General features: G+C 42.8%; 1 protein-coding gene across 5 annotated transcripts in view; it reads left to right on the top strand.

Moving 5' to 3' along the window:
- The window catches only part of LOC112224783 (E3 ubiquitin-protein ligase RFWD3), a 29,522-nt gene extending 10,063 nt beyond the window's left edge, over window positions 1–19,459 (top strand). For 2 of the 5 annotated variants that reach the window (XM_024388471.1, XM_024388507.2), the window contains exons 7-13: window positions 6,990–7,104; window positions 7,319–7,544; window positions 7,765–7,915; window positions 8,143–8,319; window positions 13,077–13,291; window positions 14,525–14,742; window positions 18,165–19,459. In XM_024388471.1, coding sequence (XP_024244239.1) covers window positions 6,990–7,104; window positions 7,319–7,544; window positions 7,765–7,915; window positions 8,143–8,319; window positions 13,077–13,291; window positions 14,525–14,742; window positions 18,165–18,308 — 1,246 coding nt within the window. In that variant the 3' untranslated portion in view covers window positions 18,309–19,459. The remainder of the gene's footprint in view (window positions 1–6,989; window positions 7,105–7,318; window positions 7,545–7,764; window positions 7,916–8,142; window positions 8,320–13,076; window positions 13,292–14,524; window positions 14,743–18,164) is intronic. The other 3 variants (XM_024388608.1, XR_006079106.1, XM_024388692.2) reach the window with 3 other exon arrangements.
- The last annotated feature ends 549 nt before the right edge of the window (window positions 19,460–20,008 follow it).

Raw genomic sequence — 20,008 nt, 5'->3', positions numbered from 1 at the left:
TTGAAATGGAACGAAATTGTCGTCGCTACACAGCTATTTTCTGCAGAAATGTTTGACCGGGTTCAAGTCCATGCTCTGGCCGGGCCACTCAAGGACATTCGGAGACTTGTCCTGAAGACACTCCTGCGTTGTCTTGGCTGTGTGCTTAGGGTTGTTATCCTGTTGGAAGTTGAACCTTCGCCCCAGGCTGAGGGCCAGATTGCTCTGGAGCAGGTTTTAATCAAGGATCTCTCTGTACTTTTCTCCGTTCATCTTTCCCTTGATCCTGTCTCCCAGTCCCTGCTGCTGAAAAACATCCCCACAGCATGATGCTGCCATCACCATCACTTTAGGGATGGTGCCCGGTTTCCTCCAGATGTGATGCTTGGCATTCAGGCCAAAGAGTTCAATCTTTGTTTCATCAGACCAGATAATCTGGTTTCTTGTGGTCTGAGTCTTTATGTGCATTTTGGCAAACTCCAAGCGGGCTGTTGTGCTTTTTACTGAGGAGTAACTTCTGTCTGGCAACTCTACCATAAAGGCCTGACTGTGGTGGAGTGCTGCAGAGAGAGTTGTCCTTCTGGAAGGTTCTCCCCCTCTGGAGCTCTTTCAGTGACCATCGGGTACTTGGTCACCTCCATGACAAAGGCCCTTCTCCACCGATTGCACAGTTTGGCCGGTCGGACAGCTCTGGGAAAAGTCTCGGTGGTTCCAAACTTCTTCCATTTAAGAATGATGGAGGCCACTGTGTTCTTCGGGACCTTCAATGATGCAGACATTTTTTGGTGCTGTTCCCCGGATCTGTGCCTCGACCCAATCCTGTCTCCGCACTCTACGGACAATTCCGTCGACCTCATTGCTTGGTTTTTGCTCTGACATGCACTGTCAACTGTGGGATCTCAGACAGGTGTGACTTTCCAAATCATGTCCAATCAATTGAATTTTGCACAGATGGACTCCAAGTTGTGGAAACATCTCAAGGATGATCAATGGAAACATGATGGACCTGAGCTCAATTTCGAGTCTCGTAGCAAAGGTTCTAAATTCTTATGTAAAGGTACTTTAATTATTTTTGCTTTATTTACTATTTATTTATTTTTGCTGTATTGTGTGTAGATTGATGAAAACAAATCATTCAAAACATTTTAGATTAAGGTTGTAACGTACAAAATGTGGGAAAAGCTAAGGGGTGTGAATACTTCCCAAATGCACTGTGGGTCTAATGTGATAGTTTGCCTATAACCAGCCTGAGTAGGCCTGTAACTCCATTCAAATCAAATCAAATCAAATTTATTTATATAGCCCTTCGTACATCAGCTGATATCTCAAAGTGCTGTACAGAAACCCAGCCTAAAACCCCAAACAGCAAGCAATGCAGGTGTAGAAGCACGGTGGCTAGGAAAAACTCCCTAGAAAGGCCAAAACCTAGGAAGAAACCTAGAGAGGAACCAGGCTATGTGGGGTGGCCAGTCCTCTTCTGGCTGTGCCGGGTGGAGATTATAACAGAACATGGCCAAGATGTTCAAATGTTCATAAATGACCAGCATGGTCGTATAATAATAAGGCAGAACAGTTGAAACTGGAGCAGCAGCACGGCCAGGTGGACTGGGGACAGCAAGGAGTCATCATGTCAGGTAGTCCTGGGGCATGGTCCTAGGGCTCAGGTCCTCCGAGAGAGAAAGAGAGAATTAGAGAACGCACACTTAGATTCACACAGGACACTGAATAGGACAGGAGAGGTACTCCAGATATAACAAACTGACCCTAGCCCCCCGACACATTAACTACTGCAGCATAAATACTGGAGGCTGAGACAGGAGGGGTCAGGAGACACTGTGGCCCCATCCGAGGACACCCCCAGACAGGGTCAAACAGGAAGGATATAACCCCACCCACTTTGCCAAAGCACAGCCCCCACACCACTAAAGGGATATCTTCAACCACCAACTTACCATCCTGAGACAAGGCTGAGTATAGCCCACAAAGATCTCCGCCACGGCACAACCCAAGGGGGGCGCAACCCAGACAGGATGACCACAACAGTGAATCAACCCACTCAGGTGACGCACCCCCTCCAGGGACGGCAAGAGAGAGCCCCAGTAAGCCAGTGACTCAGCCCCTGTAATAGGGTTAGAGGCAGAGAATCCCAGTGGAAAGAGGGGAACCGGCCAGGCAGAGACAGCAAGGGCGGTTCGTTGCTCCAGAGCCTTTCCGTTCACCTTCCCACTCCTGGGCCAGACTACACTCAATCATATGACCCACTGAAGAGATGAGTCTTCAGTAAGGACTTAAAGGTTGAGACCGAGTTTGCGTCTCTGACATGGGTAGGCAGACCGTTCCATAAAAATGGAGCTCTATAGGAGAAAGCCCTGCCTCCAGCTGTTTGCTTAGAAATTCTAGGGACAATTAGGAGGCCTGCGTCTTGTGACCGTAGCGTACGTGTAGGTATGTACGGCAGGACCAAATCAGAGAGATGGGTAGGAGCAAGCCCATGTAATACTTTGTAGGTTAGCAGTAAAACCTTGAAATCAGCCCTTGCTTTGACAGGAAGCCAGTGTAGAGAGGCTAGCACTGGGGTAATATGATCAAATTTTTTGGTTCTAGTCAGGATTCTAGCATCCGTATTTAGTACTAACTGAAGTTTATTTAGTGCTTTATCCGGGTAGCCGGAAAGTAGAGCATTGCAGTAGTCTAACCTAGAAGTGACAAGCATGGATTCATTTTTCTGCATCCTTTTTGGACAAAGTTTCTGATTTTTGCAATGTTACGTAGATGGAAAAAAGCTGTCCTTGAAATGGTCTTGATATGTTCTTCAAAAGAGAGATCAGGGTCCAGAGTAACGCCAAGGTCCTTCACAGTTTTATTTGAGACGACTGTACAACCATTAAGATTAATTGTCAGATTCAACAGAAGATCTCTTTGTTTCTTGGGACCTAGAACAAGCATCTCTGTTTTGTCCGAGTTTAATAGTAGAAAGTTTGCAGCCATCCACTTCCTTATGTCTGAAACACATGCTTCTAGCGAGGGCAATTTTGGGGCTTCAACGTTTCATTGAAATGTACAGCTGTGTGTCATCCGCATAGCAGTGAAAGTTAACATTATGTTTTCGAATAACATCCCCAAGAGGTAAAATATATATATAGTGAAAACAATAGTGGTCCTAAAACGGAACCTTGAGGAACACCGAAATTTACAGTTGATTTCTCAGAAGACAAACCATTCACAGAGACAAACTGATATCTTTCCGACAGATAAGATCTAAACCAGGCCAGAACTTGTCCGTGTAGACCAATTTGGGTTTCCAATCTCTCCAAAAGAATGTGGTGATTGATGGTATCAAAAGCAGCACTAAGGTCTAGGAGTACGAGGACAGATGCAGAGCCTCGGTCCGATGCCATTAAAATGTCATTTACCACCTTCACAAGTGCCTTCTCAGTGCTATGATGGGGTCTAAAACCAGACTGAAGCATTTCGTATACATCGTTTGTCTTCAGGAAGGCAGTGAGTTGCTGCGCAACAGCCTTTTCTAAAATTTTTGAGAGGAATGGAAGATTCGATATAGGCCTATAGTTTTTTTAATATTTTCTGGGTCAAGGTTTGGCTTTTTCAAGAGAGGCTTTATTACTGCCACTTTTAGTGAGTTTGGTACACATCCGGTGGATAGAGAGCCGTTTATTATGTTCAACATAGGAGGGCCAAGCACAGGAAGCAGGTCTTTCAGTAGTTTAGTTGGAATAGGGTCCAGTATGCAGCTTGAAGGTTTAGAGGCCATGATTATTTTCATCATTGTGTCAAGAGATATAGTACTAAAACACTTGAGCGTCTCTCTTGATCCTAGGTCCTGGCAGAGTTGTGCAGACTCAGGACAACTGAGGTTTGGAGAAATACGCAGATTTAAAGAGGAGTCTGTAATTTGCTTTCTAATAATCATAATCTTTTCCTCAAAGAAGTTCATGAATTTATCACTGCTAAAGTGAAAGTCATCCTCTCTTGGGGAATGCTGCTTTTTAGTTAGCTTTGCGACAGTATCAAAAAGGAATTTAGGATTGTTCTTATTTTCCTCAATTAAGTTAGAAAAATAGGATGATCGAGCAGCAGGAAGGGCTCTCCGGTACTGCACGGTACTGTCTTTCCAAGCTAGTCGGAAGACTTCCAGTTTGGTGTGGCGCCATTTCCGTTCCAATTTTCTGGAAACTTGCTTCAGAGCTCGGGTATTTTTTGTGTACCAGGGAGCTAGTTTCTTATGAGAAATGTTTTTAGTTTTTAGGGGTGCAACTGCATCTAGGGTATTGCGCAAGGTTAAATTGAGTTCCTCAGTTAGGTGGCTAACTGATTTTTGTCCTCTGGCGTCCTTGGGTAGACAGAGGGAATCTGGAAGGACATCAAGGAATCTTTGTGTTGTCTGTGAATTTATAGCACGACTTGATGTTCCTTGGTTGGGGTCTGAGCAGATTATTTGTTGCAATTGCAAACGTAATAAAATGGTGGTCCGATAGTCCAGGATTATGAGGAAAAACATTAAGATCCACAACATTTATTCCATGGGACAAAACTAGGTCCAGCGTATGACTGTGACAGTGAGTGGGTCCAGAGACATGTTGGACAAAACGCACTGAGTCGATGATGGCTCCGAAAGCCTTTTGGAGTGGGTCTGTGGACTTTTCCATGTGAATATTAAAGTCACCAAAGATTAGAATATTATCTGCTATGACTACAAGGTCTGATAGGAATTCAGGGAACTCAGTGAGAAATGCTGTATATGGCCCAGGAGGCCTGTAAACAGTAGCTATAAAAAGTGATTGCGTAGGCTGCATAGATTATGACTAGAAGCTCAAAAGACGAAAACGTCCTTTTTTTTTGTAAATTTAAATTTGCTATCATAAATGTTAGCAACACCTCCGCCTTTGCGGGATGCACGGGGGATATGGTCACTAGTGTAGCCAGGAGGTGAGGCCTCATTTAACACAGTAAATTCATCAGGCTTAAGCCATGTTTCAGTCAGGCCAATCACATCAAGATTATGATCAGTGATTAGTTCATTGACTATAATTGCCTTTGAAGTAAGGGATCTAACATTAAGTAGCCCTATTTTGAGATGTGAGGTATCATGATCTCTTTCAGTAATGACAGGAATGGAGGTGGTCTTTATCCTAGTTAGATTGCTAAGGCGAACACCGCCATGTTTAGTTTTGCCCAACCTAGGTCGAGGCACAGACACGGTCTCAATGGTGATAGCTGAGCTGACTACACTGACTGTGCTAGTGGCAGACTCCACTATGCTGGCAGGCTGGCTAACAGCCTGCTGCCTGGCCTGCACCCTATTTCATTGTGGAGCTAGAGGAGTTAGAGCCCTGTCTATGTTGGTAGATAAGATGAGAGCACCCCTCCAGCTAGGATGGAGTCCGTCACTCCTCAGCAGGTCAGGCTTGGTCCTGTTTGTGGGTGAGTCCCAGAAAGAGGGCCAATTATCTACAAATTCTATCTTTTGGGAGGGGCAGAAAACAGTTTTCAACCAGCGATTGAGTTGTGAGACTGCTGTAGAGCTCATCACTCCCCCTAACTGGTAGGGGGCCAGAGACCATTACTCGATGCCGACACATCTTTCTATCTGATTTACACGCAGAAGCTATGTTGCGCTTGGTGAGCTCTGACTGTTTCATCCTAACATCGTTGGTGCCGACGTGGATAACAATATCTCTATACTCTCTACACTCGCCAGTTTTAGCTTTAGCCAGCACCATCTTCAGATTAGCCTTAACGTCGGTAGCCCTGCCCCCTGTCGGCTGAATGAGCGACGCAGGTTGAGCGTTCTTACAGCATTTCCTTCCAGAAACCGTGAGAAAGTTGTCCGGCTGCGGGGACTGTGCCAGGGGATTTATACTACTATCTGTACTTACTGGTGGCACAGATGCTGTTTCATCCTTTCCTACACTGAAATTACCCTTGCCTAACGATTGCGTCTGAAGCTGAGCTTGTAGCACAGCTATCCTCGCCGTAAGGCGAGTACAGCGACTGCAATCAGAAGGCATCATGTTAATGTTACTACTTAGCTTCGGCTGTTGGAGGTCCTGACGAATCGTGTCCAGATAAAGGGTCCGGAGTGAAAAAGTTGAGGAAAAAATAAATAAATATATGAACGGTAATTAAAAAGTGAAAACCGTAAAGTTGTCAGGTAGCAAAATAGGTTGGCAACAAAACACACAGCAACTCGAAAACAAGCCTGCAAGTTGAGACCGGAAATGACGTCTCAATCCACACATCAGAGAATGAAAAGACATTCCTTTTTTATTCAGAGCTTAGAGAATTAATCAAGTTGCAAATGAGCTATTGTCAGCCTGGTTAATGCGATGCATGTCTGTTGAATTGGGAAAAATCCACCCGCACTCAGCCCCGCCCCACCATCTCAAACAGTCAGGAGCCGCTACTGCATTGTGACATTGGCGTACTACATACCGTCACGCCTTGGTCATAGTATTTTGTGTTTTCGTTACATATTTGTTCAGGCCAGGGTGTGACATGGGTTTATTGTGTTGTCGTATTGGGGTTTTTGTAGGCATTGGGATTGTGGCTGATTAGGGTTGTGTTTAGCATAGGCTTGGCTGCCTGAGGCGGTTCTCAATCAGAGTCAGGTGATTCTCGTTGTCTCTGATTGGGAACCATATTTAGGTAGCCTGGGTTTAACTGTATTTTGTGGGTGATTGTTCCTGTCTCTGTGTAGTATTCACCAGATAGGCTGTAATTAGGTTTTCACGTTTCGTTTGTTGTTTTTGTATTTATTTAGTTATTTCATGTATTGCCATTTTTTTTATTAAAGAACATGAGTAACCACCACGCTGCATTTTGGTCTGACTCTCCTTCAACAGACGAACGCCGTTACACATACTTTTTACTATACGACGATGAGAATACCACGATGAGTGCATATTATGCTGTTTAAGGATGTAGTACACTGGTATGGGTATTCGGACACAGCCAGTGAGTCTGAATGTGTTGCTTTGTTATATGTGCAGGTCATTGGAGCAGGAGCAGTCAATGCGTAGGAATGCTGAACTAGAGTCAGCCCAGTGCCGGCTACAACTGCAGGTGATGACAGACGAATGTGGGAAACTACGCAAGCAGATACAGGTACTTTGTTCCTTTTGATGTTGTCATTGATTTATCTGTAATTCCCCCTCCCCCTTTCTCTCCCCATCCATTTATCAGGTAGATTAGAACAACATGCTGTAATCATTTGATATTAATCATATCTTGATTTTTCAAGGTTTTGTTGATCACATCTGGTATGCTTGAACACAGACTTCCATTGAACAGTTGGATCACTCTCTACCTTCTCTCCCAGGAGTTGAAGACGCTGATGGCTCAGCCTGGCTGTAGGCCTTCTAAGAACTCAGGGGCCTCTCTCTCTGGGCTCTCACAGAGACAGGACAGCACCCAGGGGGGCCACTACGTCTTCTCCAAGGCCGTGCTAGTGTCCCAGGCGGGGGGATGCAGGGTGCTGTCCTACTGTGAACCCCTCAGCTGCCTGCTGGCCTCCCATCCCTCCCCACACACCACACTGGTGCCCGGTAAGACCTTTGATCAGCTTTGATATGCTTTCCGTACGGAATAACTATGTATTTTTTGCATAGATTTGAAAATATCAGAGGGCATATTTTCAACTGTCTGAAATATTTGCTACCTCCCAAGAAGCATTTCTGAGTTTTGTAAGACATGAAAGACATTTCTTGGAATCATTTCTCTCACGCTCTCGGTCTCTCTCTTCCTCTCTCTGTGTCTACCTGCCAGGCTATGGTGTGAAGAAGGTGAGTACGGTGAATCTGAAGGCATGCCAGTATGTTCCCATCCATGTTAAACAGATCAGAGGCCTGGCATTCAACAGACAAGCTGACAGCCTCCTGCTCTCTGCTGCCCTGGACAACACCATCAAACTCACCAGGTAACCACAAGAGACAGATAGTCAGTCAGTGTCCAAGCAGAGAGATTTATCAGGACAGTTTATTTCAGAATGGTGTTGACTTAATAGCCCCAGGTTCTGATGGAGAAGAACATTGCACTTGTTAAGGTAGAACATTCTTTGATTACAAGAATCAGTCAGACCTAGATTGAAAACAAAACGCTGATGGTTTAAAGGACTGTATTTATTTATTTATTTCTCTCCTGTAGTCTAATGACCAACACAGTGGTGCAGATGTACAACACGGGTAAGCCAGTGTGGAGCTGTTGCTGGTGCCTGGACAACAACAACTACGTGTACGCTGGTCTCAGTAACGGCTCTGTGCTGGTGTATGATACCAGAGACACCAGCACACATGTCCAGGAGCTGCAGCCACTACGCTCTAGGTAAGTCTGATAGCCAGACCAGGGGTCATAGGTCAGCTAGTCTATTCTCAACCACAGTTTGTCCCACTACACCTACAGTTGAAGTCGGAAGATTACATACACTTAGGTTGGAGACATTAAAACTCGTTTTTTAACCGCTCGCAAATTTCTTTAAATCTAAAGTTTTGGCAAGTCGGTTAGGACATCTACTTTGTGCATGATGCAAGTAATTTTTCCAACAATTGTTTACAGACAGATTATTTCACTTATAATTCACTGTATCACAATTTCTTTGGGTCAGAAGTTTACATACACTAAGTTGACTGTGCCTTTAAACAGCTTGGAAATCTTTAGGAGCAATTTCCAAACGCCTGAAGGTGCCATGTTCATCTGTACAAACAATAGTACGCAAGTATAAACACCATGGGACCACGCAGCCGTCATACCGCTCAGAAAGGAGACGCGTTCTGTCTCCTAGAGATGAATGTACTTGGGTAATAAAAGTGCAAATCAATCCCAGAACAACAGCAAAGGACCTTGTGAATATGCTGGAGGAAACATGTACAAAAGTATCTATATCCACATTAAAACGAGTCCTATATCGACATAACCTGAAAGGCCGCTCAGCAAGGAAGAAGCCACTGCTCCAAAACCGCCATAAAAAAGCCAGACTACATTTTGCAACTGCACATGGGGACAAAGATCGTAATTTTTGGAGAAATGTCCTCTGGTCTGATGAAACAAAAATAGAACTGTTTGGCCATAATGACCATCATTATGTTTGGAGGAAAAAGGGGGATGCTTGCAAGCCGAAGAACACCATCCTGACCATGAAGCAGGGGGGTGGCAGCATCATGTTGTGGGGGTGCTTTGCTGCAGGAGGGACTGGTGCACTTCAGAAAATAGATGGCATTATGTGGATATATTGAAGCATCATCTCAAAACATCAGTCAGGAAGTTAAAGCTTGGTGGCCAATGGATCTTCCAAATGGACAATGACCCCAAGCATACTTCCAAAGTTGTGGCAAAATGGCTTAAGGACAACAAAGTCAAGGTATTGGAGTGGCCATCACAAAGCCCTGACCTCAATCCTATAGAAAATTTGTGGGCTGAACTGAAAAAGTGTGTGCGAGCAAGGAGGCCTACAAACCTGACTCAGTTACACCAGCTCTGTCAGGAGGAATGGGCCTAAATTCACCCAACTTGTGGAAGGCTACCTGAAACGTTTGACCCAAGTTAAACAATTTAAACGCAATGCTACCAAATACTTAATGAGTGTATGTAAACTTCTGACCCACTGGGAATGTGATGAAAGAAATAAAAGCTGAAATAAACCATTCTCTCTACTATTATTCTGACATTTCACATTCTTAAAATCAAGTGGTGATTCTAACTGACCTAAGACTGGGATTTTTTTACTAGGATTAAATGTCAGGAATTGTGGAAAACTGAGTTTAAATGTATTTGGCTAAGGTTGTTTGTAAACTTCCGACTTCAACTCTTATCTATATTAGGGGTCGACCGATGAATTTTCAACGCCGATGCCGATTATTGGAGGACCAAAAAAAATCTGATTACCGATTAATCGGCCGATTAGCTAAAAAATAATAATAATATTTTTAAAATGTAAAAAATATAATATATATTTCTAATAATGACAATTACAACAATACTGAATGAACACTTATTTTAACTTAATATAATACATCAATAAAATATATTAAGCCTCAAATAAATAATGAAACATGTTCAATTTGGTTTAAATAATGCAAAAACAAAGTGTTGGAGAAGAAAGTAAAAGTGCAATACGTGCCATGTAAGAAAGCGAACATTTAAGTTCCTTGCTCAGAACATATGAAAGCTGGTGGTTCCTTTTTAACATGAGTCTTCAATATTCCCAGGTAAGAATTTTAGGTTGTAGTTGTTATAGGACTATTTCTCTCTATACGATTTGTATTTCATATACCTTTGACTATTTGCTGTTCTTATAGGCACTTTAGTATTGCCAGTGTAACAGTAGAGCTTCCGTCCCTCTCTTCGCCCCTACCTGGGCTCGAACCAGGAACACATCGACAACAGCCACCCTCGAAGCAGCGTTACCCATCGCTCCAAAAAATCCACGGCCCTTGCAGAGTAAGGGGAACAACTACTCCGTCTCAGAGCGAGTGACATTTGAAACACTATTAGCGCGCACCCCGCTAACTAGCTAAGTAATGAATGCTTACGAGCCTGCTGGTGCCTACCATCGCTCAGTCAGACTGCACTATCAAATCATAGATTTAATTATAACATAACACACAGAAATACGAGCCATTAATTATGTCATTAATATGGTTGAATCCGGAAACTATCATCTTGAAAACAAGATGTTTATTCTTTCAGTGAAATATGGAACCTTTCCGTATTTTATCTAATGGGTGGCATCCATAAGTCTCAACATTCCTGTTACATTGCACAACCTTCAATGTTATGTCATAATTACGTAAAATTCTGGCAAATTAGGCAGCCCAAACTGTTGCATATACACTGACTCTGCGTGCAATGTATGCAAGAGAAGTGACACAATTTCACCTGGTTAATATTGCCTGCTAACCTGGATTTCTTTTAGCTAAATATGCAGGTTTAAAAATACATACTTCTGTGTATTGATTTTAAGGAAGGCATTGATGTTTATGGTTAGGTACACGTTGGCGCAACGACAGTCCTTTTTCGCGAATGCGCACTGCATCGATTATATGCGACACAGGACACGCTAGATAAACTACTAATATCATCAACCATGTGTAGTTAACTAGTGATTATGATTGATTGTTTTTTATAAGATAAGTTTAATGCTAGCTAGCAACTTACCTTGGCTTCTTACTGCATTCGCGTAACAGGCAGGCTCCTCGTGAGGCAGGTGGTTAGAGCATTGGACTAGTTAACCGTAAGGTTGCAAGATTGAATCCCCCGAGCTGACAAGGTAAAAACCTGTCGTTCTGCCCCTGAACAAGGCAGCTAACCCACAGTTCTTAGGTTGTCATTGAAAATAAGAATGTGTTCTTAACGGACTTACATAGTTTAATAAAGGTGTAAAAAAACAATCGTCGTCCAAAAATAACGATTTCCGATTGTTGTGAAAACTTGAAATCGGCCCTAATTAATCAGCCATTCCGATTAATCAGTCGACCTCTAATCTATATATCCTACAGTGCCTTCAAAAAATGTTCTTCCCTTGGACTTTTTCACATTGTGTTGTGGTACTGCCTGTATTTAAAATTGATTACATTTAGATTTTGCCACTAGCCTACATGCAACACCCCATAATGTGAAAGTGGTATTATGTTTTTGAATAATTTTTACAAATGAATGAAAAGTTGAAATGTCTTGAGTCCTAAGTATTCAACCCCTAATTTTATTGCAAGACTAAATATGTTCAGGAGTAAAAATTTGCTTCACAAGTTGCGTGGACTCAATAATAGTGTTTGATTGACTACCTCGTCTCTGCACCCTACACATTCAAAAGACCGGAGGTTTTCCAATGCCTTGCAAAGAAGGGAACCTCTTGGTAGATGGGTTAAAAGGAATAGCAGACATCGATTATCCCTATGAGCATGGTGAAGTTATTAATGACACTTTGGGTGGTGTATCAATACACCAAGTCAATACAAAGATACAGGTATCCTTCCTAACTGTTGCCAGGGAGGAAGGAAACTGCTTAGCAATTTCACCATGAGGCCAATGGTGACTTTAAAACCATTAGAGTTTAATGGCTGTGATGGGAGAAAAGGAGGATGGATCAACAACATGGTAGTTACTCCACAACACTAACCTAATTGACAGAGTGAAAAGGAAGAAGCCTGTACAGAATAAAATTTTTCCAAAATATTAATTATGTTTGCAACAAGGCACTAAAGTAATTCTGTAATTGTTATTTTTGGGGCAAATCCAATACATTACCGAGTACCACTCTCGATATTTTCAAACATGTTGGTGGCTGCATCATGTTACGGGTATGTTTTGAAATCGTTAAAGACTGGAGAGTTTTTCAGGATAAAAAAGAAATGTAATGGAGCTAAGCACAGGCAAAGTCCTACAGGAAAACCTGGATGTCTGCTTTCTACCAGAATTGATCTTTCAGCAGGACAATAACCTACAACACAAGGGCCAAATACACGCACTGGAGTTGCTTATCAAAAAGACCGTGAATGTTCCTGAGTGGTCGAGTTAGTTGATTTTAAAATCTGTCAAGACTTGAAAATGGTTGTCGAGGAATGATCAACTATCCAGGTGTGCAAAGCTCTAAGAGACTTACTCAGAAAGACTCACAGCTGTAATCGCTGCCAAAGGGGCTTCTACAGTGTTGACTCAGGGGTGTGAATACTTATGTAAATGAGATTTTTGGATTTCATTTTCAATACATTTGAGAGAATCTAAAAACATGTTTTCACTTTGTCATTATGGGGTATTGTGTGTAGATGGGTGAGGGGAAAAATATTTTAAATCCATTTTGAATTTAGGCTGCAACACAACAGAATGTGGATTAAGTCAGTGGGTATGAGTACTTTCTGAAGTCACTGTAGCTAGGGCCCAGAGGTTTTCCTCCCTGACCACAGGATCTGACCAGAAAAAGTTAGATTGGTATTTTATTTTCAGCAGTTGGGTTTTGCTACTCATTCTCAAAGATGGTTAAATATTATATGTACATGGTGTGTGAAATGTTATTCACATGGTGTAACACATATACAGTGTGTGATTTAAAGACACAAGGCCAAACCATGACCTCTGGCTCCTCCCAGGTGTCCCGTGGCCTCACTGTCCTACGTGCCTCGCGCCTCCTCCAGCTCGTTCCCATGCGGCGGCCTCATCGCAGGTTCTCTGGAGGGGGGCTGCTTCTGGGAGCAGGTGGACGGCACCACTTACAGACCCCACATTTTGCCCCTGGAGACAGGAGGCTGCACAGACATCCAGGTGGAGCCAGAGAGCAGACACTGTCTGGTCACCTACAGACCAGGTGAGAGACAATGAAGCACTGTCTGTAGTAAAGAGAAGGAGCTAAAGTGTGTCATCATAATGTTTTACTGTTGGCAACCGGTTGTGTTCAGCTCTTCTCTACTCGGAGCTAATCGAACACGAAGTGCTAGCAGAATGTGTGTGTGTGTGTGTGTGTGTGTGTGTGTGGTTAGGTTTCCATCCAATTGGCAACAGATTTACATGTGAATATTCAAAAATATGCATAAAAACAATATGGGCACCAGAGATTTTTTTTGTTGGTTATAAAAGGTTGTGTGTGATGAAGTAGTGTACAACTTTTGCAGTTTAATTCCCATGTTCCAAATAGGAAATACTATTTTTCATTGCATTTTCAAAAATGTTTGCGTTACATAGCGAATGTGCCCACTCTGGTCTTGGCACGTGCTCTAGCCAACAGCGTGCGGATACAGTGCGAGTATAGCCTACTACATGATGAGATTATTATAGACAAAAGAGCAAGATTATTTTTATTTGTCAAACGGCAGCCATCATCTTGTCACCAGAATAAGACCCTCGATATTTATTGGGAAGCAGCATCAAGCTCATCACCGTGCACTTTCACCACCCTGTTACGTTCATCGTAACTTATATTATCTGTAACCTAAAATTGCATGGTTTCCTGAGTTGTAGTGGGAGGACCACACACCATAACGTTTTACCTCTGTCATTGCCAACAAAGGGTATATAACAAAGTATTGAGAAACTTTTGTTATTGACCAAATACTTATTTTCCACCATAATTTGCAAATAAATTCATAAAAAATCCTACAATGTGATTTTCTGGATTTTTTTCTTTCTTATTTTGTCTGTCATAGTTGAAGTGTACCTATGATGAAAATTACAGGCCTCATCTTTTTAAGTGGGAGAACTTGCACAATTGGTGGCTGACTAAATACTTTTTTGCCCCACTGTATATACAGTATGACTTTACTTAACTGTGGATAAAAATGTGTGCTAAAAATAAAATATTTCTTCTGATTACAATTCTGCTTGATACTGCTGCCAGAGTCTTTGTTGGACACAGGAAATCTGCCCACTCTCATAGTAGTCCTGGCTTCTGTCCACTGGCTGCAGGATTGATTCTAATATCTCTAAGCTCGGCATGAACTAAAGCCTGAATTCCCCAGTAGCTCTCTAGGACCGGGGTCGGTGTTGACCACAAGCACCAGTATTTTGACTGACAGTCTCTGTGTTTGACCCCATGTGACCCCAGGGCGCTCCAACCCGTCTCTGCGTTGTGTTCTGATGGAGCTGAACAGGACTCTACAGCAGGATGCGGCCCAGGAGCCATTGTGTTCCTGCTACCCTGTCCAGACCTTCAGCGCCGGCTCCTCATGCAAAGTGCTCACCAAGAACGCTGTGTTCAGAAGCCCAGCCGGGGAGGGCTCCACTTTAGTCTGTGCCGGGGACGAGTCCACTAACTCCACCATGGTGAGCCGTGTGTGTGTGTGTGTGTGTGTGTGTGTGTGTGTGTGTGTGTATTCACACGTATACAATGGTGAGCATTGACTGGCAATGATTTAAATTCTGTGTATCACTTGTGTACAGAATTGTGGGCATTGGCAATAATAATTGTTTTGTGAACATCTGTATGCAGCACTGAAAACAGGGTCAAGGAAATCATGGTCCACTGTGGAGACAGGGAGCACATTGTGTCAGTCATTACAGATAGAGCCCTAAACTTTCACCCACTGCTGCGATTAGGGAAGAATCAATGGTTCAACAGTTTTGTAGTTGAAAGAACTCAATAATACTGAGAGGCATATGACTCTGATTTGAGGCAGTTTGGAGATAGTTTGAAAAATATAATAATTTATATGTAAATTTAATTTGTCACATACACATGGTTAGCAGATGTTAATGCGAGTATAGCAAAATGCTTGTGCTTCTAGTTCCGACAGTGCAGTAATAACCAATGAGTAACCCAACAATTCCACAACTACTACCTTATATACACACAAGTGTAAAGGGATAAAGAATATGTACATAAAGATATATGAATGAGTGATGGTACAGAACGGCATAGGCAAGATGCAGTAAATGGTATAGAGTACAGTATATACATATGAGATGAGTATGTAAACAAAGTGGCATAGTTTAAAGTGGCTAGTGAGACATGTATTACATAAAGATGGCAAGATGCAGTAGATGCAGCTGTTTAAATGAGTACGGTATATACATATGAGATGAGTAATGTAGGGTATTTAAACATTATATTAAGTGGCATTGTTTAAAGTGGCTAGTGATACATTTTTACATCAATTTCCATCAATTCACTTATTAAAGTGGCTGGAGTTGAGTCCGTATGTTGGCAGCAGCCACTCAATATTAGTGATGGCTGTTTAACAGTCTGATGGCCTTGAGATAGAAGCTGTTTTTCAGTCTCTTGGTCCCTGCTTTGATGTACCTGTACTGACCCCGCCTTCTGGATGATAGCGGGGTGAACAGGCAGTGGCTCGGGTGGTTGTTGTCCTTGATGATCTTTATGGCCTTCCTGTGACATCGGGTGGTGTAGGTGTCCTGGAGGGCAGGTAGTTTGCCCCCGGTGATGCGTTGTGCAGACCTCACTACCCTCTGGAGAGCCTCACGGTTGTGGGCGGAGCAGTTGCCATACCAGATGGTGATACAGCCCGACAGGATGCTCTCGATTGTGCATCTGTAGAAGTTTGTGAGTGCTTTTGGTAACAAGCCGAATTTCTTCAGCCTACTGAGGTTGAAGAGGCGCTACTGCGCCTTCTTCACAACACTGTCTGTGTGGGTGGACCAATTCAGTTTGTCCGTGATGTGTAAGCCGAGGAACTTAACTTTCCACCTTCTCCACCACTGTACCGTCGATGTGGATAGGGGGGTGCTCCCTCTGCTGTTTCCTGAAGTCCACAATCATCTCCTTTGTTTTGTTGACGTTGAGTGTGAGGTTATTTTCCTGACACCCCACTCCGAGTGCCGTCACCACCTCCATGTAGGCCGTCTCGTCGTTGTTGGTAATCAAGCCTACCACTGTAGTGTCGTCGGCAAACTTGATGATTGAGTTGGAGGCGTGCATGGCCATGCAGTCGTGGGTGAACAGGGAGTACAGGGGAGGGCTCTGAACGCACACTTGTGGGGACCCAGTGTTGAGGATCAGCGGGGTGGAGGTGTCGTTACCTACCCTCGCCACCTGGGGGCGGCCCATCTGGACATCCAGTACCCAGTTGCACAGGGCGGGGTCGACACCCAGGGTCTCGAGCTTGATGAAGAGTTTGGAGGGTACTATGGTGTTAAATGCTGAGCTGTAGTCGATGAACAGCATTCTTACATAGGTATTCCTCTTGTCCAGATGGGTTAGGGCAGTGTGGTTGCGATTGCGTCGTCTGTGGACCTATTGGGGCGGTAAGCAAATTGGAGTGGGTCTAGGGTGTCAGGTAGGGTGGAGGTGATATGGTCCTTGACTAGTCTCTCAAAGCACTTCATGATGACGGAAGTGAGTGTAGTCGTTTAGCTCAGTTACCTTAGCTTTCTTGGGAACAGGAACAATGGTGGCCCCCTTGAAGCATGTGGGAACAGCAGACTGGGATAATGATTGATTGAATATGTCCGTAAACACACCAGCCAGCTGGTCTGCGCATGCTCTGAGGATGCGGCTGGGGATGCCGTTTGCGAGGGTTAACTTCTTATGACTGCAATCCCGTTAACGGGAGCGATATGACAACAGCCAGTCAAAGTGTAGGGCGCCATTTTCAAAACATCAAAATCTCATAAAACATTCCTCAAACATACAAGCCTTTCATATCATTGTAAAGCTATTCTTGTTGTTAATCCCACCACAGCGTCCGATTTCAAATATGCTTTACAGCAGAAGCACCACAAACGATTGTTAGGTCACCACATATAGCCACAGAAAAACACAGCCATTTTTTTCCCCCAGCCAAAGAGTTTCAAAAAGCAGAAGAGATAAAATTAATCACTAACCTTTAATGATCTTCATCAGATGACACTATTAGGACTTCTTGTTACACAATACATGTATGTTTTGTTTGATAAGGTTCATATTTATCAAAATATGAGTTTACATTGGCGCGTTACATTCACTAGTTCCAAAAACATCCAGTGATTTTGCATAGCCATATCATTCAACAGATATACTCATCATAAATGTAGATGATAATACAAGTTATACACATGGAATTATAGATATACCTCTCCTTAATGCAAACGCTGTGTCTAATTTCAAAAAAACTTTGCATGGCTGGTTTATTCCGTAATCTGAGATGGTGCTCAGAAACATTTGTCACAATAGCCGCCATGTTGACGTCAACATAAAACAAGAAATTACATGATAAATATTCCCTTACCTTTGATGTACATCAGAAAGCACTCCAGGAATCCCAAGTCCACAATAAATGTTTATTTTGTTCGAAAATGTCCTTTATGTCCAAATACCTTCTTTTGTTAGTGCATTTGGTATACATATCCAAACGCTCATTCTGGTCAGCGTTACATCAGACAGAAACTTCAAAAGGTTATATTACAGGTCGATGAAAAATGTCAAACTATGTATATATACGGCTGTGAATATAATCGAAGAGAATTCCCTTGGTAGATAATGCGGTCGACATTTGATTGTGAACCTTGAGTTCCTGTATGTTGTTATGATCACACCACGTCTCGTAAATCATAAGGCATACGCCCCCGCCCCTCTTCTTACCAGAAAGATGCTTGTGTCTGTCGGCACGAAGCGTGAAGAAACCAGCTGGCTGCACCGACTCCGTTAGCGTCTCTCGAGTGAGCCACGTTTCCGTGAAGCAAAGAACGTGAGTCTCTGATCAAGAGCTTCACATTGCTCTATTGATTCTAATCATGTAATTTTGTTCCAGGTGTGGGATGCAGGGAGTGGATCCCTGATTCAGAAGTTGCCTGCTGACCTCCCAGTGTTGGACATCTGCCCGTTTGAGGTGAATCAGGGCAGTTACCTGGCCTCGCTCACTGAGAAGATGCTCAAAATCTACAAGTGGGAATAAGGAGAGATTATGAAAAACACACACCACCAGCATAGAGCATGTATGAGTAGCGCAGCTGCTGCACTGTATAAATGGCATCCATTTAAAACAGCTTTTTCTTAGACTACAGAGGAGCCTTTGTTGGGTTTGCTTTGCAGTGGAGGGACTGGAGAGATATCACACTGCTGCACTGTTATCAACAAACTGATAGCTGGAGTGCCAGTACAGATACACCACTGTCCTAAATGTTTACATTTGAGGATAATTGAAAACGTCCCATCAAAATGAACAAAAATGACACAACAGATATAGTACAGCAAGACTAGGGTTTCCTACCCACTCACCACTACCCAGTGTTTTGCTCTGTAGCTTTTCCTCTGGATGTGAAGATGAATCTGTTTTTGTCAGCCATGCTGCTGATGTTTGTTTTAATTTCGCAATGTTGTGATTCTTCACTGGGCCATGTTCAGTTCCCAAACGTTCTTGAATGTTGCAGATAGAAATTCCATGAATAGAACCGATGTGAGTCCTTACTGTACATATCAGAGGCATGTTTGAGCTACATTGCCTATTTCTATCTGAATGTTCCAAAATGTTTAATCCTGCTGAATGTGCTCCTGGTCTTAGGCTGCGTTCACACAGGCAGCCCAATTGTGGGGCACGTTCAACAGGATTGAACGTTTTGGAACGTTTAGATAGGAAAGCTATGTAGATAAAACATGTCTCTCTGATATGTAGAATAAGGAATGCAATCGGCTCTTCATTACATATTCTCTCTGCATCGTTCAAGAACGTTTGGCAACTGAACATGGTCCTAATCTTTGTTCCACTAATTGGTCAAAAGTCCAATCACATCAGATCTTTTCATATCTTTTTCAGAGCTGATCTGGTTGGTCAAAAGACACATTTAGTGAAGAAAATATCAGAAATGGGCTGCCTGTCCAAATGCAACCTTTGAGATGGATCCATGGATGAAAATCAGGACATCTATAGCTAACAAGTTTCATTTCCTGTATTCTGATTCAAGCCTGATCAGCAGGCTTTTTCAAAAATCTTAAAAATGTACTAAAAATGATTTGCTTATTTTAGATCCAGAGGAAATTATATATACATGTATGTTTTATACCAAATGTTTATACTATTTCAAATGTAATAAAATCTAAATAATTGGTTATTGTTCATCCTGATGTTGGTTGGGGTGATATCCAGATTGTCTTAACTTTATACTGACCTTGTGCCATTCCAGGATAGTTTGTAATACTGACACTGAGCACAAGGGGCGCTATTTACAAACCCCACTGATGCGCTGTAATCCAAAGGTTAGCAATGCTAACAAGTACACGTAAAATACCATAGAAAATGCTAACAACCATATTGTGAACATTTTGTGCAGTTTCTGACCTAAACTATACAAGTAACTAAAAATGCTACACAGTTTGCTACACACACAAAACAGACTGACTTAATAGTTATAAGATATTTAGTTGTGAGTTCCATATGTAAGTACATCACCATACATCATCATGCTGCACAACAGTGAGTGACACTCAAGGCTATGGTCTCGTCATTGTGTGCTTGTAAACAAACACGTAACTGGGTACTGCCTGTAAACTTCATAATAATTTGACTGGTGAGATGAAGAATGCAATGTACAAGTTGACATTGCACAAGTTGACTGCAGGTATGTACTTAAATATTCACATTTATTAAAACGTGTAACT

The sequence above is a fragment of the Oncorhynchus tshawytscha genome, linkage group LG01 (assembly GCF_018296145.1).
Source record: "Oncorhynchus tshawytscha isolate Ot180627B linkage group LG01, Otsh_v2.0, whole genome shotgun sequence".
NCBI lineage: Eukaryota > Metazoa > Chordata > Actinopteri > Salmoniformes > Salmonidae > Oncorhynchus > Oncorhynchus tshawytscha.
This window is presented reverse-complemented; position numbering and strand designations above follow the sequence as displayed.